Source organism: Prionailurus bengalensis, chromosome A3, assembly GCF_016509475.1.
Source record: "Prionailurus bengalensis isolate Pbe53 chromosome A3, Fcat_Pben_1.1_paternal_pri, whole genome shotgun sequence".
In the NCBI taxonomy this organism is placed as follows: Eukaryota; Metazoa; Chordata; class Mammalia; order Carnivora; family Felidae; genus Prionailurus; species Prionailurus bengalensis.
The window spans coordinates 101236972-101259410 of record NC_057354.1 but is presented as its reverse complement, the minus strand read 5'-3'; the positions used below and the strand labels follow the sequence as shown (position 1 = coordinate 101259410).

The 22439-nt window shown below is 42.3% G+C and overlaps 1 protein-coding gene across 2 annotated transcripts in view; it reads left to right on the top strand.

The window, feature by feature from the left end:
* The window catches only part of LOC122497139 (E3 ubiquitin-protein ligase RNF103), a 109314-nt gene extending 90202 nt beyond the window's left edge, over positions 1-19112 (top strand). For both annotated transcript variants that reach the window (XM_043603919.1, XM_043603917.1), the window contains 4 exons: positions 4157-4336; positions 13779-13900; positions 17030-17144; positions 18519-19112. In XM_043603919.1, the coding sequence (XP_043459854.1) occupies positions 4157-4336; positions 13779-13900; positions 17030-17144; positions 18519-18661 (560 nt within the window). In that variant the 3' untranslated portion in view covers positions 18662-19112. The remainder of the gene's footprint in view (positions 1-4156; positions 4337-13778; positions 13901-17029; positions 17145-18518) is intronic.
* Positions 19113-22439: the final 3327 nt, after the last annotated feature.

Genomic DNA, 22439 nt, shown 5'->3' with positions numbered 1-22439 from the left:
GTTTATTTATTTTTGGGACAGAGAGAGACAGAGCATGAACGGGGGAGGGGCAGAGAGAGAGGGAGACACAGAATCGGAAACAGGCTCCAGGCTCTGAGCCATCAGCCCAGAGCCCGACGCGGGGCTCGAACTCCCGGACCGCGAGATCGTGACCTGGCTGAAGTCGGACGCTTAACCGACTGCGCCACCCAGGCGCCCCGCTAGGAGTTTTATTCTTTTTGGTGCAGTTGTAAATGGAATTGTTTCCCTAATTCATCTTTCTGCCACTTCGTTATCAATGTATATAAATGTAGCTGATTTCTGTGTATTTTATCAGGCAACCTTGCTGACTTCACTTATTATTTCAAAGAAGGAATCGTTAAACAAAAAGGAAACAGAACTTAAAGTTTTAGAATAGTCTCAATCTGTACATATTGTAAAAAATGAGAAAGCATGTTTAGAAGAAGACACAAGGGTATGACTGACCAACCATTTGATAAAGAGATTAGAATGTGTGTTAACCATGGACTTCTTCAGTGACCCCAGCAAGATTACTGCCAATTTGGACTGAAGGAGATGGATACAGGTCAGAATGAACGAAGGCTGTCAGACTTAGATTCTGCAGGACAGGACAATAAAACAGACCATTAGGCTTCAAACTTGCACTGTTCTTCAAGGAAAGAATGTCTCAAAAGCTGATTCAGAGATCATCAGAGCTACCATCTTGGTTCTAGGAACCCACACTGCTTTTAATCAAAGCTGTAGGGAAGGACTTCTAGTAGACCCCTGGTGGTATGCCTCCCCCCCCCCCCCCCCCGTCCCGCGCCCAGCAGAGCCTTAGGTTGGATGGAGCCTTTACAGAAAGTCACAGCATGGTGGTACCCCACTAAAGTATGAGGGTGATATTGCCACCTCAGTGGGTCTGGAAGTCAGAGCACTCAGTCAAAGAAGATTATTCTTGACTTTTAAGGTCTTCTAGAGTTTGCCTTGCTAGGTTTTGGAATTGCTTGGGACTGTCACCCCTTCCTTCCCTATTTCTCCCTTTTGGAATGCCTGTTGCATGTTCATAACTGGAGAATAATTTTGCCTCAGGATCAATCATACCTTGAGTCTCACCCATATCTGATTTAGATTACGTATATATATGGCACTTGGGTGACATCCGGCTTTGGCTCAGGTCATGCGATCTCATGGTTCATGAATTCGAGCCCCGCATCAGGCTCTGTGCTGACAGCTCAGAGTCTGGAGCCTGCTTTGAATTTTGTGTCTTCCTCTCTGTCTGCCCCTCCCTGCTCATGCTCTGTTTGTCTCTCTCTCAAAGATGAATAAATGTTAAAAAAAATTTAGATTGTATATTTTATATATAATTTATTTTTTAATATAGTTGGCTCACATGTTACATTAGTTTCAGGCATTAGATGAGACTTTGGACTTGAGAAGTTAAAGTTGATGCTGGAACAAGTTAAGACACTTGAGGTGGTTGGGATGGAATGAGTGCATTTTGCATGTGAGAAGGACATAAATTTGGGGCGGGGGGCGGGGGCAGAGCAGAATGCTGTGGACTGAATTTTTGTGTCTCTTAGCCATGTCAGGATACAGCAAAAAGCTAACTGTCTGCAAACCAGGAAGTAGGCTCTCAGCAGGAACCAAATTGGTTGTTGGCACCTTGATCTTGGACTTTCCAGCCTCCAGAATTGTGAGAAATAAACCTATGATTTTTAAGCCACCCAGTCTATGGTAATATAGGTATATACACAAAAAATTTGAAACGGGTCTTGTAGAGATATGTTCATAGTGTCATTATTCACAATAGCTAAGAGTTAAAAGCAACCCAGATGCCTGTTGATACATGAATGAACAAAATTGGCATATACATGCAGTGGAAAGCCTTAAAAAGAAATTCTGATACATGCTACAACACAGATGAACTTTAAGGATGTTATGCTAAGTGAAATAAGCTAGTCCACAAAAAGACAAATACTCTATGATTCCATTTATATAAGGTGCTTAGAGTAGTCAAATTCGTAAAGGCAGAAAGTTGAATGATGGTTACTGGGGGGGTGATGGGAGGAGGGAATGGGATGTCATTGTTTAATGGGTTTGAGTTTGAGGTTTTTTGTTGTTTTTGCTGCAAAAAACATTATTGTTTCCATTTGGTACATGGTCAGGGTGGGGCTCCTGGGTGGTTGAAAGCTGCCTTGTGGCTGCACGGGGAGGCTCAGGCAGAAGCCCAGACACCAAGGGGGTGCCAGAGGGATCCCTTCAGAGGCTGCCGGGCTATGCAGACTCCGTCTTGCTTGGGGAGTGAGCCTTTCGAAGAGATCTTTGCCCAGCCTAGTGGCTGGCCAGCCTGCGCAGGCAAGCCAGGTGGTCACCATCCTCCTGAGTTTCCCCTCCTCATCCAGGAAATGGTTCCTCAAAAAGCCTCAGACATGGGGGGGTCTGTGTGGGCAGAACCCCTGGCTTTCAGATCCCAAGGGGCCTGCTTCAGGTTCTTGTCTAGAACCCTGAAGTTTTTGCCCCACTGATCTTGAGGCGGCTTCTGCACCTCCTGGAAGAGGGAGCTGATTTTTCATCTTCAAGAGATGCGAGGTGCCCACTTATGAAGGAAGTGGCCCAGGCCCTGCTGAGTCACATTCTAACAGTTGAAATAGAAGCCCAGGAGAGGCAGGTATAGGAAGTACACAGGTAAATGTTGACCAGGAAGTTGAAGGTGGAATAATTCTTAGGAATCTCAGAACCTCAGTGAAATACTTCAGATGAATCTGGGCACTTGTGTTTAGTAGCAGTAAGGAGTTAAGCTGGAAATGTGGTGTTGGCTGATCCCACAGGTGGAGGGTGGCAGAGAAGATGATTCCAACAATTGCAACTAGAAAAATGGTATGGGGCCTTTCTGTCTACATACATTGTTAAAGCAAGAGACAGATCCCCATGACCCTGGGCACACAGCCTGAGTTTCAGTTTTGAAAGTTGTAAAGAATTTTGGAGATGGATGGTGGTGATGGTTAACAACAAAATGAATGTGCTTGGGGTGCCTGGGTGGCGCAGTCGGTTAAGCGTCCGACTTCGGCCAGGTCACGATCTCGCGGTCTGTGAGTTCGAGCCCCGCGTCGGGCTCTGGGCTGATGGCTCAGAGCCTGGAGCCTGCTTCCGATTCTGTGTCTCCCTCTCTCTCTGCCCCTCCCCCGTTCATGCTCTGTCTCTCTCTGTCCCAAAAATAAATAAACGTTGAAAAAAAAATTAAAAAAAAAACAAAAAAAAAACCCAAAATGAATGTGCTTAATACCACTTAGCTGTACACTTAAAATAATGGTTAAGATGGCAAATTTATGTTATGTGTGTTTTACCACAATAAAAGTATTTCTGCTGTTCATAAAGCATATAATACAGATGTATCTTACCTCTGGTTGATGATGTTTTGATACTTTAATATGTTTGGGTTTTCCTCAAGTTGCAGGTTTTTATAAATCATTAATAAATGTACAGAGATTATACTCCCATAATTGCAGAAACATTATTGATTATTAGAGAAAGCTCATTTATAGTATGGTTAAAGTTCCTTAGTACAGTACCAATGAATGTTAGAATGGCCTTGGAAAGGCAGTTTTGAAATTTTGCCTAATGTAATAGGATTTACTTACCTGTTTACTCCTAAGTTACTTTAATGTTGTTTCTGGAAATAATGAAAACCTATCACATTAATTATTTTAATTTTGTTTAAATCATCCTCTCTGTTTTTCTTTTTAGTTTTTTTTTAAGATTTTATTTTTAAGGGGCACCTGGTTGACTCAGTTAAGTGTCTGACTTTGGCTTAGGTCATGATCTCATAGTAAATGTATTCAAGCCCATGTTGGGCTCTGTGCTGACAGCCCAGAGCCTGGAGCCTGCTTCGGATTCTGTGTCTCCTCTGTCTACTCCTCCCCCACTCGTGCTCTGTCTCTCTCTCAAAAAAAAAATTTTTTTTAATGTTTATTTTTAAGTAATCTCTACACCCAACTTGGGGCTTGAACTCAAAACCTCAAAATTGAGAGTTGTACCCTCCACTGACTGAGCTACCCAGGCGCCTCTGTTTTCCTTTTAATAGACCCATTTAGATCACCATAAGAATGGATTTGAATGCCAATAAATCTGGTTTACCCTTAATTTTTTGGTGTTTTGTCTTATGTTCTAAATTTAGATATCCAAAGAGAAGAAGAAAAAGTAAAACGGTCAGTGAAAGATGCTGCCAAGAAGGGCCAGAAAGACGTCTGTGTAGTTTTGGCCAAGGAGATGATCAGGTCAAGGAAGGCTGTGAGCAAGCTCTATGCTTCCAAAGCTCACATGAACTCTGTGCTCATGGGGATGAAGAACCAGCTGGGTAAGATGGCCATTATCTGCAGCCTCCTCATTAATGCTGATGGCTCTTGCTACTTTTATTAGTCCTGGCTGGATTTCTTGAATGGGAAGAACAGACTCCACTCTGGTTTTTATTCTTTATATTGTCTTGGTTGGAGTGTTACACAAATGCAAAATATAATTATTACTATCATTATTTTATGATTCATTTTCTTTTGCAGTGTTGTTGCAATAATGGCAAAATAAGCATATAAATCTGCTTTGCTTAGAATATTCTGCCTCATGTGAACAGTGTTATAAAGTGACCTGAGAGTTGAGTCAGAGGAGTAAGAAGTGAGCCTGTGCATTGGAGGAATAAGAAGAGAATTTCCTCTGTTCCGAGAGCAGAGTCACCCAAGGCAGAATGCTAAAATAGTCCAGGTCTGGGGCTCCTGAGTGGCTCAGTTAGTTAAGTATTCAGTTCTTTTTTTTTTCAAGTTTATTTGTTTATTTTGAGACAGAGAGAGGGAAAGCATGAGTAGGGGAGGATCAGAGAGAGGGAGAAACAGAATTCCAGGGCTCGAACTCATAAACCATGAGATCATGACCTGAGCTGAGATCAAGAGTCAGATGCTTAATAACTGACTGAGCCACCCAGGCACCCCTAAGCATGTAATTCTTGATCCCAGCTCAGTTCTTGATCTCAGGGTCGTGAGTTCAAGCCCTGCACTGGGTATGAAGCCTACTTTAAATAGATAGATAGATAGATAGATAGATAGATAGATAGATAGATAGGTAATCACTCAATCCAAGTTTATCTTTGGCTTTAACCCCACCTCCTTTTCTGTCTTGTCTCTGGCTCTCTACCTAATGCTTCCTTACATCTTAGGAATCTGCAAACTTGTAATGGGTATTCACACATGTGAGCTATCAGTTTAATTTCTAAAAATGTATTATAATATTTAAAAATAAACATAATTTAGTTTTCTTTTATTGTCCAGTGTAATACTGTTGTGATCTTTCACATGCATCTGTCTCTAGGCCAGTGACAGCTTGAGTCATAGGTTAAATTTACATCCAGTTGTTTTCTGTTTGTTTTTTAAATTTTTTTTATGTTTATTCATTTTTGAGGGAGACAAAGTCAGTGTGAGTGAGGGAGGGGGAGAGAGGGAGACACAGAATCTGAAGCAGGCTCCAGGCTCCAAACTGTCAAGCACAGAGCTCTATTCTGGGCTCAAACTCATGGACCACAAGATCATCACTTGGGCCAAAGTCAGACGCTTAACCATCTGAGCCACTCAAGTACCCCTAGTTTCTGTTTTTTAACTTAATTTCTGTTAAATTAAGAAGTCCTAACTCAGAATTATAGTTCCTTGAGAATGGCACCAAATGACTGTTAGATATTTAGACTTGAGTGTGGACTCAGAAATTACAGAGAAATTTTACACTAACGAACATTTTCAGGGGCGCCTGGGTGGCTCAGTCAGTTAAGTGATCGACTTCGGCTCAGGTCATGATCTCACGGTTTGTGGGTTCGAGGCCCGCGTCGGGCTCTGTGCTGTGACCCTGATGAGTTTATTTAAAATTTTTTTGGTATTTCCTCTTCTGAGTGAACATTAGAAAACATCTGGCAGGGGCGCCTGGGTGGCGCAGTCGGTTAAGCGTCCGACTTCAGCCAGGTCATGATCTCGCGGTCCGTGAGTTCGAGCCCCGCGTCGGGCTCTGGGCTGATGGCTCAGAGCCTGGAGCCTGTTTCCGATTCTGTGTCTCTCTCTCTCTCTGCCCCCCCCCCCCGCCCCCGTTCATGCTCTGTCTCTCTCTGTCCCCAAAATAAGTAAACGTTGAAAAAAAAATTTAGAAAACATCTGGCTTATTCTCCCCACACCCCCCCATAAAGCTCTGTATGCACAGCCATTTTTGTTTCCCCAGTTGCAGAGATGAAAGTACGCAGGATAATATAGTAGATGTTTGAGTACCTGTCACCTGGAATGAATACAATTTGACATTTTGTTGTATTTGCTTCAGTTTTATATTCTAGAAGAAACAGTACTACTAAAGTTGAAGCTCCTTTAATATGTCTTCCCAGTTCCCTTCTCTCTCAACCACCCCATAAGTAATCACTGTTATGAATCTTGATGTTGGTAGAAATGGTATTCTGTATATACCATTCTGCCTTGTTGTTTTTCATTTATCATTGTGTTTTTGAAGCATACCCATAATGACATATTTTTTTTAACTAGTGGATGTTGTTTCATCAGATGGATGTATCACATTTTACTTTTCCTCCACTGATGGACATTTAGGCTCTTTTCAATATTTTGCTATTACAGTGCTGCTGTGAATGTCTTTTCTCTTTTGCCCATGTGTAAAGGTTTCTCTAGAACAATTTTATACTCAGAAGTAGAATTGCTGGGTTAAAAATAAGTGGGCTGAAATTTGCTACAATTGCAAAATTGTTCTCCAAAGAGGCTTTACTAATTTACATTCCCACAAGCAGTGGATGAGAGTTCCTTTTTCCATACCTTTTCACCAACCCTTGTCAGACTTTGTAATTTTTGAGAAATGTTACCTTATTACAGCAGATAACATTTCTCTGGGAACTCGTGTACTTGATCACTGTCTTCTGTTTAGCTTTTCTTTCTGGTGTACTGATTCCTAAAGACCTTTTCAAGCAGGTAGAGCTCATAGGTAATCATCCACATGAAAAATCTCTTCTCCTGTAGCATGTACTTTCAGTAGTAAACAGAAGCTCTTGAATGTACTGCACAGAAGTCAGAGCTTGTTATCCTTTAAATATACACCCATAACAATATATTTTATTGTTTGTTTCAGATACATATTATTTGTGGTTTTCTCACAACTGGAAAGTAAAATATTTGCTGGTTGTTTTTTTTTTTTTTTTAAATTAGAGCACACGTGCACAAGTGGGGAGAGGGGCAGAGGTAGAGAGAATCCTAGCAAGCTCTGCATTCCATGCACAGCCCAACTTGGAGCTCTGTCCCACGACCCCAGGATCATGATCTGAGCTGAAATCAAGAGTTGGATGCTCAACGAACCACGCTAGCCAGGCTCCCCGTTTGGCCTTTAAATGAGTCAGAGTGCCCTAAGACTCCGTTCTAGATCCTCCGCTGTTTTCCATGTTCACTCTCTTCCCCCAGGTGGCCTTATCTAATGTCGTGCCTCAAAATACTGCTTTCCACATTTTTATCTTCACGCCTGACTTTGTCACCTAGGGTATGGTGACTCCACTTATATCCTAATGGTTATGTTAAGTGGTTATCTCCACTTATGTCTTAATGGTTATGTCCGAATTACTACACCTGCACAGAAATCTTGTCTGGTCCTACTTCATCTGTATCTGCATCTACTCCCTTGTATTTCCCCCTGGGGAACCTAAGACCCCACACAGTTTCATCTGTAAATATTTCCACATGGATTCCTAAAAGACAAGGGTGCTGTCCCTTCAGTTCCCTGGTCTTTTAGTTCTTGGATGTGTTCATGAGATCATTTCCTTTCCACTGTATTTTCCCTTTCTTTCTGGAAGCAGAAGATTTTGTTAGACTTCCCAGACTGATCCTTTAATTTTCTTACCTTTCCTGTTTTCCATTTTGAAAATAATAATAGCACCTTCCTCATAGAGTAGTTGTGAGGCTTATCAACCAACGCCTGGTGTGTGGTGATTGCTCTATATATAGCTCAAAATATGATCACTGTCACCAATTTTGTTGTTGGGTTTCACTTTCTGAGAAATTTCCTTAACTTTATTTCCCATTTCTTCTCTCAAATTCTTCATTTTGGCTATCTGAATTTTAATTTACAGAAGAGTTCTCTGATTTTTTTTGAAATCATCCTGTTCTTATTTCATGAACACTTCTTTCTGAAATGTTCTAGTGTTCCTTGAACTGTTTGTCAGAGCTCCTTCTCACCACCCTCTTTTTCTCTATCTCTCTTCTTTTTTAAGAAAGAAAAGGAGAGGGTGGGGATGTTGGGGAGGCTGGATTAAGTGTAGGCAGCATGAGAAACTTCCCCAGTCTTCTCAGGCAGACAAAGCTACCAAGAGTGAAATGATAATTCTTTAATAAATCCATTTTTTAGCCCCTATTATGTGGCAGATGTATTGCTGGGCACCAGGGATAGTCAACATTATAGGCACAGTCATTGCCCTCTAAGTATGGGATGAAAGCAGCTAATCTGTAAATTTAATAAAAATACCTAAAAAATAATAAATTTAATAGTCAAGTAAGTGGTACTTCTCTTGCAAACTGTGATAAGCACCAGGAGACTGGAAAAGGGAACCGGAGTGGAGAATGGCTCCTTTCAGGGACCAACAATACTGAAGGACGACATGGGTACTCCAACCTGAGTGCCAGGCAGCTCATAGGAGAGCCCTGGGGCCAAGAAGAACTGCACATTTAGGAAGTTCCGGGAGGTTGGGGTACAGGAGAACATGGAGGAGGGATGGCCGGAGAGGCTGAGCAGGGAGGTGAGGAAGACAGTTTTTACAGCCGTCAGGAGAGCAAGGGTTTTCAGAGACAAGCTCAGATTGAGATCGCTGTAGGGGTGGCACAGATAAACTGCAGGACGAGTTCAGAGGAAAAGTATTCTGAGGCGAATCAGAGGCATCTCAGTTCATGGATTAGGGTGCACAAAGGCACAGATGAAATACTTCAGGCTGTGTTCAGCAAACAGTACGTGTTTCAGTTTGACAAGAGCACATTAAGTGGGGCAGTGGGAGGTAGAGCTCCAAAGGTAATTTGGAGTCAGTTTTGTAAGTTAAGCAAGGACTTATCATTCCATTTTGTAGGCAGTAGAGTGCCGTGCACATTGTGAGCACAGACTGTAGGTGCAGCAAGGGACTGGCACAGCAGGATGGCAGGCGGGGGACCTGAGTGGCCATGGGCAGGACCTGAGTAGCTTAGTCAAATGAGATGCACGGAAGAGAGGACACTGGGAAGTTTTAGTCTGGATGCAGAGTAAATGGATGTAGTCAGGGTACAAATAAGCTGGAAATGCTTTAAGACCTTGAACCTGAAAAGAATGCAGGGCCATTAAAAGACACTGGAAACTGAGAGAAGGGAAGCGGCCCTAAAGAGAGAACAGAGCTTCTATTTGGGGCTGTCCAGACTGACTCCAGGAGGATCATCACCCTGCTTCTAAGTACTTAAGCACCAGGCTGGTGGGAGGAAGCCCTGGGGAGGTTGTTGAGAGGCCTTATAGTAGGATGTTCCTGCTGGCAAATTAAATACAGCAGAGAAGGTGGCACCGAGGACAGAGCAGGAGGGAGGAGTCTATATTTTGGAATGAGAGAAGAGAAAACTAGAAATACTATAATGAGAGTTCCTAAGATTAGGGTCTTGCCCTCAATGTCTGCCCCCCTTCTATCCTAGCCTGTTGTTGCTTTGAAAAGCCACCATTTGATGAAGTCACTTTCCTCAAGATCTTCAGCTAAAATGCAGATATCCCTGGGAAGGGTAACATGTTAAGCCTTGTCAGCTATTAATACGTTATGATTAGATGCTTTCCAAGTGATAGCTTTCTGACAGCAGCTTCTTGCAGAATAAGACAGATGATGAGTATGCTTTAAAAGGGGGAGTAAGTTAAGAGAAAGTTTCAAAGGTGAGACAGGAAATAGAATTACCATATGATTCAGAAATAATGTCTCTGGGTATATACCCAAAATAATTGAAAATAGGGACTCAAACAGATATTTGTACATCCATGTTCATAGTCACATTATTGACAATAGACAAAAGGTAAAGGTAACCCAAGTATCCATTGAAGGATGAATAGATAAACAAAATGTGGTATATATACACACAATATTATTCAGCCTTAAAAGGAAAAAAATAATGGGGCGCCTGGGTGGCTGAGTTGGTTGAGTGTGCAACTCTTGATTTTTGATCAGGTCATGAACTCATGGTTCGTGGGATCGAGCCCTAAGTCAGGCTCTGTGCTGTTAATGCAGAGCCAGCTTGGGATTCTCTCTCCCCCTCTCTTTGCTCCTCCCCTGCTCGCACTCTCTCACTCTCAAACTTTAAAAAAAAAAAAAAAAAAAAAAAAAGGAAGGAAGGAAGGAAATGCTGACACTTTGTTACAATGTGGATAAACCTTGAAGGCATTATGCTAAGTGAAACAGGCCTGTCCCAGAAGGACAGATAACTATGATTCCACTTACATGAGGTGCCTAGAATAGTCAGATCCACGGACACAGAAAGTACATTGGTGGTTGCCAGGAGTTGGAAGGAGGGGAAGTGAGAAGTTGAGTGTTTCAACAAGTTGTTCCCCAGGTGCCATCATTCTATGTAATTGAAAATTTGGGGAGAACTAGTTTCTATTTGTTAAAGTCCCTCCCCTTCTTTTTGCCATATGAAATTGGTTGATTTTATTTATTTCCATAAAGAAACGCTCTGGAATTTTTATGGTCAGTACAAGAAAGGAATAACACATTTCTGATCTAAATATGTCATTATATGTAGAGGCATTTGAGTCTTTATTAACCACCTCAGTGTTGCTTGCTGTTAAGACGTGAATATGTTTAACATTTTTTAAAATCCAGTTTGAATATCATAGTTTTGCTTGTTGTCTTCTAAATGCATTCATTGGTTTATTCAACATTTGAGAGTCAGCTGTGTCAGGCACAATGGAAGGCACTGGAAATAAAATCATGAGTCCACCTCCAAATAAAAAAGATATCTTGTCCTCTCTTGGGCAGCACATATTACCAGAATGGTGACTTTAATGAGAAGATTCATTAAATGACTTGGGCAGCACATATTACCAGAATGGTGACTTTAATGAGAAGATGGTCTGTGCAGAAGGATGGTATGCAAATTCATGAAGCATACTGTTAAAAAAAGAAATCCATCCATTAGGTCTCCACTCTCTAGAGCTGTTAGTGGGGCCCTGCCCTGCATATTGAGGGAGGAGCATACAGAGACCTTGCAGCTGGAGGAGCCTGGAATGCTGGAAAAACAGCAGGAAGATCTGGCGGTGGGCTGGGGAGGGACTAGCAGAAAGAGCTATAACCGGGCAATGAGGCTCATGTCATGATCCCTTCCCGTGTGACTTTGCTCTTTCTAATTTTAAATGTCAGGTAGTTTTTATAATGCTAACCTCTTGTTTTCTGTATCATTCTAACCTTTTTGGAGATTCTTTATTGTGAAATATGTATAGCTAAAAAATCTTCTGTGCTCTGCCTGTTCACTCCTCCCTCCCACCCCAAGCAACCATTGATCTTTTTACTGTCTCCATAGTGTTTGCCTTTTCCAGAATGTCATATAGTTGGACTGATACAATGTGTCAAGTAAGCCTTTTAGATTTGTTTCTTTCATTTAGTAATATGCATGTAAGTAAATTTCCTTCATTTTTTTTTAAGGTTTACTTATTTGAGAGAGAGAGAGAGAGAGAGAGAGAGAGAGAGCGAGCGAGCACGGTGGGGGAGAGGCAGAGAAAGAGGGAGACGCAGAATCCAAAGCAGGCTCTAGGCTTCGAGCTGTCAGCACAGAGCCCCATGCAGGGCTCAAACTCAAAAACTGTGAGATCATGACCTGAGCCAAAGTCGGATGCCCAACTGACTGAAGCACGCAGGTGCCCCAGTTACCTTCATTTTTTTAATGGCTTGAGAGCTTTTTTTAACATTGAATATTCCCTTGTATATACCACGCTTTATCTGCTCCATTATTGTTGTTCTTTTGCAAGCAACATCTTGGTTGCTTCTAAGTTTGGGCAATAATGAAGAAAGCTGTCAATCTGCAGGTTTTTGTGTAGACGTACGTTTCAGCTCATTTGGGTAAATACCAAGGAGCTCATATATAAGAGTAGGTTTAATTTTGTAAGAAACTGCCAAATTGTCTTCCAAAGTGGCTGTACCATTTTGCATTCCCACCAACAGTTGCTGTTGCTCCACATCCTCACCAGCATTGGGTGTTGTCAGTGTTTTGGATTTTGACATTTTAATAGATGTGTAGTGGTATCTCCTTGTTTTAGTTTGCAATTCCCTAATGATATGTTGATCATCTTTTCGTGTGGGGTTTGCGGGGTTTTTGCCATCTTTTTTGGTGAGGTATCTGTTTAGGTCTTTGCCCATTTTTAATTGGATTGTTCATTTTCTTACTGAGTTTTAAGAGTTCTTTGCATACGTTGGATAAACATTCCTTTCTCATTTGTTTTTTGCAAATATTTTCTTCCAGCTTATGGCCTACTTCTCATTCTGCTGTAGGGGTGACTTATTATTATAAAACAGTTTTTATTTTCCTCACATGCTTCTTTCCTTGTGGAACATAGAAAGTACATTTTAGTTTTTAGTCTTTTATTTTTCTTTGTATATTCATCTTTCTTTGTTTTGAGTTTCCATTGTAGCATTGGCCTTTTAAAAATCTACTTCCCCCAATCCTGATTGTGTGTGTTTGAGTTTCCATTGTAGTATTGGCCTTTTAAAAATCTACTTCCCCCAATCTGGGTGTGTATGTCACCCAGATATTTCCCTGGTCACTCTTGTTTCCTTGCCTCTTGTTTTCCCTTACATGTGAGAGCTGCCTAGAGTCTGGATTCAGATGGGTAAATTTTTAGTAACTCGTAGCTTAGCCAGGCACTGCAGTGCTCAGGCAGTCTCTGTGCCAGTTTTGTTGGACAGCTCAGAACTTTAAGTCTTATGATATTGCAAAACAGATTTGGAAGGCTGCCATATCTTTGACATGTTAAAGATGTGTGTGTGGTGGTGGGTAGGGTGCAGGGCAGAGGGATGATCATTTGCTATTACCGTGATTTCTTATATAGAAGTGTGTATATGATCGAACTACAGAAAATGTTTCCGTAGCAAGGAACTGTAACCGCCATACAGCAACACGTAGACTCACTGTATATCTCATCCTGATTTATCTCATTTTCCTGAGGACTAGTGACAGGACCCTCAGAGAGCAGCAGCCATCCATAGGCTGGTGTATGGGGAACACTAGTTGTGTATAGCCTAAAGTGTTGTATTTTCCAGTGTGGCCCTGGCAAGATCTAGAGCTGTTCCTCCCGTGTGACTTGTCCTGGTATCACAGTCATTCCTAGCGGGCTTCCTTCCCTAAAGCTCAGATGCACGCCTTCAGGCTGCTTTCCACATCAGCCGGATGGTGTGCATGCTCAGAGTTTGTACCTGTTGTAGCTAAAGTGTACGGTTTAGAAAAGTCAGTCTCTTGGTCAACTAGCATAGTAATGTAGGTTCACAGATAGTTTTGGGAGTCTACCTACTACTGTTCTCTTTTATTAGAATAGCTTATAATTTGACTATCACTCTTTCTTTGTTGTTGTTAATTAGGCTTCACACCTGCCACAGAGCACAGGGCAAGGCTTGAACTCATGACCCTGAGATCAAGACCTGAGCTGAGATCAAGACTCAGATGTTTAACCACCTGAGCTACCTAGGCGCACCTGACTGTCATGCTTTATTCCCAATCCTGTGTCACATTCTCTTGAACGATCCTGTTCCTTTTCCTTTTCAGCGGTTTTGCGAGTGGCCGGTTCCCTACAGAAGAGCACAGAAGTGATGAAGGCCATGCAGAGCCTTGTGAAGATCCCAGAAATCCAGGCCACCATGAGGGAGCTATCCAAAGAGATGATGAAGGTGACCTGGGGCCAACTCTGCATCCTATTCCAAACAGTTAGCAGTCACTTCCAGCAGAGCAGGGGGCTGGGGCTGGGTGGGAATGGACGGACCACTGGTGCCAGACAGAAATGATTTTGAAGACCGAGGAGCAGCTGTTAGCACTGGTTGAAACTGTCTGAACTGAGCATGGCAGAGGATGGGTCAGATTGCCAGTGTTCCTTAGAAGAAGTGAAAGTATACCCAAGGCTCAAGGGGAGGTGGAAGATTCAGGGAGCTAGAGTTTCCAGGCTCCGACATGAGCAGGGAGACAGAAAGAAACCAGGGTCTTCCTCAGGGGAGTATTAGTGACGCTGGGGAGGGAAGTCGTTCCAGATCAGGAATTGGCAAACCTTTTCTGTAAAGGGCTAGATAATAAAATGTATTTTATATTTTATGGGCCATACATTTCTGTTGTAACCACTCAACTCTGCTTTGTAGCACAAAAGCAGCCATAGATAATATAAACAAATGAGCATGACTGTATCAAAGTAAAACTTTACAAAAACAGGCAGTGGACTGGATTTGGCCCACACTCTGTGGAGTTTAATGTCCCCTATTTTAGGCCAGAAGAGGAGAGACTGAGAACCGAAAGCAGTAAGTACCTGCCACCCCCAGGATCAGGGCCTGGAGAGGACCTATACCGGTGGCCTTCAGACAGGGAGGGACAAGGCTCAGAAGAGCACGGTTACTGAGTTCCCTGCCAGCCAGTGGTACGTCACACGTGCTGTCCTATAGAGTCCTCCCAGTGACCCTGTGGGGGAGATATTTTTTTTACCCCATTTTACACAGGAGGAAATTGAGTCTTCAAGTTGCCAGGTAATTTACCTAAGTGGCCTTGGTCGTGACAGATCTGGGCTTGGAGCACAGATGTCTGACCTTATTGCTTGAGCTGCCTCAGAAATGGTGATAGGAAGTATCTCAGACAGGTGTGTTTCACACTTTTGACTTGTGACCTAAGAGCCAACATTGTATACTTCAGCTTGTGCATAGAAATTGTGTTTCTTCTTCCTAGAGAATTTCATTTATGAACTTGAATTATATGCGGGACTATGAGGCATGGGGGAGAGGAACTGGAGAAAACCAATAGCAACATATAAAGCTCAGAACCTAGGTCTTTGGGATGAGAAATCCTTGGGCAGTAGTAGGAAGGAGGGACCAGGGTCAGGAGTGTGTGTCCTTTAAAAGTGGTACGTGGATCTTTTCTCCCAAGTTGTGATGACTGTCCATGTAGAACAGGATAACAGGGTAATTCTTGGAATGACTTTAGGCCCGCTAAATTCTAAATTTGTGACCACTAGGATCTGAGGGGAAGCCCCTTTAAGAACCTGGGGTCTTTGCCACAGTGGTTTCTGAATAGTGAAAGGAGTATAGATTTGGAGGAAGGCCTGCATGTAGTAGATAATAGTTACTGAGGTCACTCCAGGATATACATCCCCAAGTACAAACTGAAGCCTGTGGTAGGGGCCCAGCTCCTCAAGGGCAGGGACATGATATTAGTCATTCCATTTGTCCCAGCCCCTGTCCTTTGTGTGGCACAGAGTAGGCATTTGATGAATGGTTGCTGATTGAATAGGTGGATAAATGAATGAATAACAGTTTCTGCCTCCAGGATGTGCAAGGCTGTTACAGTCAGGATTCCAGGAGGCTCGTGTAACTAGTTAACCAGCATGTACTGCACCTCTTTTCAGTAGCCTCCAGCACTGAGATGACATCCATTCATTCAGGCCATTGAATTGAATCTGAATTGAATCTGTTTATTCATTTTGGTTGAGAGGAAAGGATCTGAGAATGGGTAGAATATGGTTATTCTGATTCATGTTATTAGGAGTCACTTGAGTGTTCTGGCAGCACAAAGGCGGGCAGGAGAGAGGGCTTGCTTTTACATCTGATAGCATCAGCGTAGGTAGTGAGAGTCATGCTCTGCCGAGTGCAGGGAACCAGGGCTGGAGCTGTCACAGGTGACCTTCTGCTCCTTGAATCACTGGATTAGGTACAAAGCAAGGGGCTCAGCTGTTGCAAGTGGCAAAGCAGTGAGGATTTTTCGCTATTGGCAGCTTCTCAGAAGCCCGAACCCTTGCTTTCTTTCTGCCTCTCCATCCCTTCCCACCTCTTCTCCCCAGGGGGCCTCTTTCTGACATTGGAGGATGCTGTTCTGACCTTTTACTTCAAAACCAAACAAAAAACAGTCAGTAGGGTCCTGGTTGGGAGCTGAGGACAGTGCTTGGCAAGGAAGACTGCGGGTCTGGCCTGTGTTGGCAAGTGTTCAAGAACAGTTTCCTTTTTTTTTTTTTTAAATGTTTTATCTATGTAAGTGTGGGGCTCGAACTCATGACCCAGAGATCAAGGGTCGCATGCTCTTCCAACTAAGCCAGCCGGGCGCCCTGAGAACAGTTTTCTTGTATGCCATACTGGAGCCCTGCTACCTCGAGGAGAAAGGAGGCTGAGTGGCTGGCTTCAGGCTTCCAGGCACAAGGCTTCCAGTAGAGTCTGGGCATTACCTTGTTGGGTCCAGAAATGCTGTCTGATCAATTCTGTCAGGAATGGAGGATGAGGCTCTGGTGAATTGATTGATCCTTGCCAGACCCCCTGGACTGGCCCTACACCAGCAGCTGTGACCTGGACGTGCTGAAGTACTCTTCAGGCCTTTTTAGGGTTCTGTGGAGCCCCACTCTGCTCTTGGTACTTGTTATCATAGTGCCCACTAAGACTCCACTCAGCTTTCACAGTGTTTCAAGTACGGTGCTCACGGACTCTGCTTGCAACGTTAGGGCTCATGCTTCCCAAGACAGCTCAGGCACACTCACTTTCAACAAGTTGTTCCCCAAGTGCCATCATTACTGTCTGGGTTACTGTGAGAGGCTCCATTGACAGAGGCCCCCGTCCAACCTTGGTGCTGAGTCTGGGAAGTTTCCCTATGGCCGTTGCCTTTCTTCAGAGAGGACAGACAGCATCCTCGTTTCTCATGACCATCTGTCTTGAGTGTTCACCGTCAAAAGGGTGGTCTGGACTTATAGACACTAGAGCTCAGGTGGAACTGGACCCACAGATGTTTCTGTGAGGAACATTTTTACCAGTTGAGGGACGTGACGTGATTTTTTCTGTGTTTAGGCTGGCATCATAGAAGAAATGTTAGAGGATACTTTTGAAAGCATGGATGATCAGGAAGAAATGGAAGAAGCAGCAGAAATGGAAATTGACAAAATTCTGTTTGAAATCACAGCAGGTATGTCCTGAGACTCTTCGACTTTCTCTCCTCCGTTTATGGTCATTCTTCTTGCATTCACTAAATTACCTAGTACCTTTTTCTTTATGACTGTAAATGCAATGCAGTGACTCTTTATGCAAGTTAGCTATATATTGTGTTATTTTTCAAGATCTTTTAAAAATGCAAAGAGTTTTAAAAATTCCTAAAGTTTTCAGAATGGTGAGGAGAAACTGCTCTCACAACACTGCTGTTGTGAGCTTAAATTTCTTTTTTTTTTTTTTAATTTTTTTTTAAATGTTTTATTTATTTTTGACAGAGAGAGAGACAGAGCATGAGCGGGGGAGGGTCAGAGAGAGAGGGAGACACAGAATCCGAAGCAGGCTCCAGGCTCTGAGCCATTAACACAGAGCCCGATGCGGGGCTCGAACTCACAGACCGCGAGATCATGACCTGAGCCGAAGTCGGACGCTCAACCGACTAAGCCACCCAGGCGCCCCAGGGGAGCTTAAATTTCTATAGACTTTCTTGAAAGCAATTAGGCAGTAGCTGTCAAAAGCCATCAACCTGTCAGACTGATTTCTGGGAATTTATTTTAAACTAGTAATTAAGGATGTGCTGAAAGATTTAACTCAAGGAAGTCTGTTGTAGCATTATTTATCATATTGAAAAGTTTGAAATAACCTAAGTGGATACTAATAGAATACTGGTTGAATTATATCTGTTTTAATGGAATACTTTATAGCTGTGATAGTGTGGAAATACGTTCATTGACATGGAAAGACATTCACAATATAATGTGTGAGAAGAGCCTTGTTATTGAAATACATGCTCGTGTGTAAAAAACATGTCTATAAGAAAAGACTGGAAAGAGGATGAACAAAAACAGTCCTCTCTGAAAAATGGTTAATGAAGTTTTAAGCTTTATTTTTACTTCTGGAGTTTGGGTTTTATGTTTAACAAAAAAATTCGTGAGATTTAATTTTTATCTGTTTTAAAATTATTTGTTTAATTATTTGTTTTTAAATTGTTGGGAAAGACTAGTTCCTCCAGGAAAACCTTTTGTGGAAGTTTAAAAACAGTTTAGTTTTACTGAGAGACGTGTAACATCTTCATGAATCTTGAAACTTAAGTATTCAATAGTGTTTAGGAATTTAGAACAAGAGTGGCAGTACCCAATTTCTTAAAACCCGAATCCTCTGTTATTATGACCTTGGTATCATCACAAGTTGGCGTTTGCACTTTTGTCACAGTGAGCAAATCCGCCCTCAAACAGCTTGTTTTATTGCCCCTTTTCTGTTTCTTGTTAGGCTCTTCAGGTACGAAAGGCAGAGAGGATAGGGAACCACTTCTTTAAAATGATAATTTGTTCATTTGTTTGCTGTTTCTTTTCAGGGGCCTTGGGCAAAGCACCTAGTAAAGTGACCGACGCCCTTCCGGAGCCTGAACCTTCAGGAGCCATGGCCGCATCAGAAGATGAGGAGGAAGAAGAGGCCCTGGAGGCCATGCAGTCCCGTCTGGCCACACTCCGCAGCTAGTGGCTGCCCAGCTGGGCCCTCAGGCTCTTTCACAGCCCACCTACTGGGAGTGGGCACACTCCTCTGAAGCAGTCACCATGTTATGTATCTCTTGCACTACGCCTCTGAGGCACTTTTATTCTGAGAAGGTTCTCTGCTCATATCTCTTCACTTTGCAGAGGTTTGGGGATCTCAATGGGATTGTCCTTGAGAGTTGGGGTTATAAATGCATCATTTACAGGGGTATAAATAGAAGCATCCTTTGGGGGGGGAGGGCAAAGGAATCTGACTTCATGCGATGCATCATTTTCAGGAGCATAAACAGAAGTATCTTTTGGAGGGAAGGGCAAAGGAATCTGTCTTCTCCCGAAGCACTTCTGAGGATAGAGTTGGCCTGAATGTTGAGGACTCTCCATTTTTTTGTCTCTAAAACACTATATAAAATGGATTTTAATAAATTTTTGCTTTAACACTTGGTCTCATTGTAGATTGTCATGTGCAGTGAATTTTCAAGGTGTTTGCGGTCTCAGATTATATGTTGGCCTTGGAAAGAGAGAAGGTGCTATAGCCAGTCATATGGGACTTGGAAGCCCAGCAGAAGAGGCTTCTGCTCCGTGGATGCTGTTCCCCAGCTTTCACAGATGTGGTGTGGGAGCGACGCTTCTGCTTTGTCATCTGTTTAACCAAAAGGATCCTCAAGAATTGTGACTCCTTGTCCTGTTGGCCGGATGGCTGTATTATGTCCTGACAGGTGTGCATATGTAGTTTGCTTCCCTTCCTTCCCAATGCACGTTGGACCCAGAGCAGACAGCTGTGAGATTAGGACTTTCACCGTCCAGCTGCTTTTCTCTGCTGCTTTTCTCTGCTGCTGCTGCTGCTGCTGCTGCTGCTGTTTGTTTTTCAACTCATTTGGGTAAATACCAAGGAACACAATTGCTGGATCACTGGTAAGACCATATCTGGTTTTGTAAGAAACTGCCAAACTGTCTTCCAAAGTTGGCTGTACCATTTTGCATTCCCACCAGCCATGACTGAGAGCTCCTAGTGCTACACATCCTCGTGAGTAGTTGATGTTGTCAGTGTTTTGGATTTTGACCATTCTATCAGGTATGTAGTATTATCTCACTGTTGTTTTAATTTGCAATTCCCTAGTGATTTATGATGTTAAACATTTTTCCATGTGCTTTTCTGCCATTTGTATATCTTTTTGGGTGAGGTGTTTAGGTCTTTGCTCATTTTCAATTGGGTTGTCATTGTTGAGTTTGAAGAGTTCTTTGCATAACAGTCCTATCTCAGATATGTCTTTTATAGATATTTTCTCCCAGTCTAAGGCTGGTCTTCTCACTCCTTCACATTGTCTTTCACGGAGTGGTTTTCAGTCTTAAGTCCAGCTTTCCAATGATTTCTTTCATGATCATGCCTTTGGTGTTAGATTTTAAGTCATGATCATACCCATGATCACCTAGATTTTCTCCAAAATTCTTCCAGGAATTTAATGTTTTACATTTAGGTTTTGATCCATTTTGATTTAATTTTTGCGACGTGTGTAAGGTTTGTGTCTAGATTTATTTTTTTGCATGTTGATGTCCAGTTTTGGCACGATTTGCTGAAAAGACAATTTCTGCTGCATTATATTGTCCTTACTCCATTTTCAAAGATCAGTTGGCCATTTTTGTGTGGGTCTGTTTCAGGCCCTCGGTTCTGTTTCACTGATGTTATATTGATGTATTTGCCTTTTCCTTCACTAATTACCACCCTGTCTTATTGCTGTACCTTTATAGTAAGTCTTGAAGTCAGATAATACCATCAAGCTTTGTTCTTCACTGTTGTGTTGGCTATTCTGGGCCTTTTGCCTCTCCACATAAACTTTAGAACTCATTTGTCAATATCTACAAACTAGCTGTGATTTTGATTGGGATTACTTTGAATCTATAAATTAACTTGAGAAGAACTGACATTAACAGGATATATTTTCATGATTGCATTTATCTGGCTAGTTTATTCACAGAATGATAATGGAATTAAGGGATGCTCAGAATCCCTGAGCATTTTTGTCTTATATGGATAATCAGAGTTTATCCAGGTGGATGGATGGACAGAATAATTACAACCACTCTTCCAGCCATTCAAATAAAATGATGTAAATGTAGGGTTGGTTTGTTTTCATTGTTTGAAGAGGTCCTCTTTTCTCCATTCCTGTTTTCAGGTTAAGGAAATATCATTGTTGTCTTATCATGTTACATAGTCCATTTTCCCTCAGTATTCTTCTGGGCATCATTGGAAATAAGGAGAGTCAGTTACTACACTGGCTCTGTAAGGGTCCACAATCTGGGAAGGGAAATGATGGTGTAAATACCTGCAATAAAAGTTTTCCTCTTTCCTCAGCTTGTCAGCTTAGGTCCAGCACTAGCAGCACCAGCTCACATTCTCCACCCCAACCATAGACTGAATCTACTTGGTGCCCTAAACAAACAAACAAACAAACAATGTCAACAGTAGCATCCCACAACACTGACCCATTTGTTTTGTTTGGAAATATAGCTCACACTAAAAACCACCATCCAGCTTGTGGTGATCACCCAGCATTTCACTCTAGACAGGTTGTAACCTCATTTACTCTGTCCCTCCCCACACTCCCCATGTTGCCTTTCATGCCTTCCTGAGCACTTACCACTCATACAGCTCACATCACCTGGGGCCTCCTTGTCGTGTATTTCCTCATCTATCTCAGGACTCCTGGAGAGAAGGGGTTTTGACTCATATTTGTTCCCAAAGAGTACTAGTCATGCCTTTCTCTGCACCTCTTCCTGACACCCAACACCTAGTTGAAGAACTATGACCACTTTTCGTGTCCTACCATAGTGACACAGCTGCTCTTCAAATGCTAATCTGTAGTATCAGTAAGAAAGGCTCTTAAGTAAAACTGGAAATATTTGGTTCAAATAAAAAGCAAGGTCTTTTCCAACTTTTCAGAGCTTTTCATATACTTTTCCCAAATTTATTTGACCAAGACAGTTTTCTTTTGAGATGCCAGAATTAACATTTCCTTATCACTGAAGTCTTTTCAGAAATGCAGGTCTAAATCACAGCATGGAAATGCCTTTTTTAAAGCTAAGGAATTCCTCTTCTACATATAATTAATGATAGTTTTAAAAAATGTAGAGTGACATCAGGAAAATGGTGGAGTAGACAGCTCCATACACTCACACCTCCAGATTTTCAGAAGTACCAGAAACTGTCAGAACTAACTTTGTCAGAACTGGGAAACGAGAGTTTACAGCAACCAAGTGAACACTGTATTAAGAAAAAAGAAATGTAAAAACAGTAAGAAAGCATTGTGGCATTTTACTTGCCCTTGCCAAATCCTTCTCCTAACTTGGTAGCAGTCTTAAAGACAGGAACTCACATTCTGTGTGTGACCCTGGTCCCTAGTTCCAGGGGGAGAACAGAGTAGACTTAGTCACAAATTATCTGTTTGTCTGTCTGCCCTTACCTGTCTGTGGGCCATCCTGAAGGACTAATGTAAGGTGCTTATCTCTGGTTTGCCTATTTTGTAACTTAGGGTGGAGAAGCAGCAGGCATTGCTTGAAAACATGTTAAGGAAATAATTTTTAAAAAGTGAGACCACCTGGGGCAACAGATTACACTTGAGACCTACAATAGATCGCTTAAAACCTGGGAAGAAAAGTGAGGGAGAGGGTTTCTTTGGGATATTAGGGCATTCAAAAGCATGTGGAAAGCTACATGCATGCACAGGAAATATCAGAAAAGATCTGAGAAGACCCCACACTTTCACCAC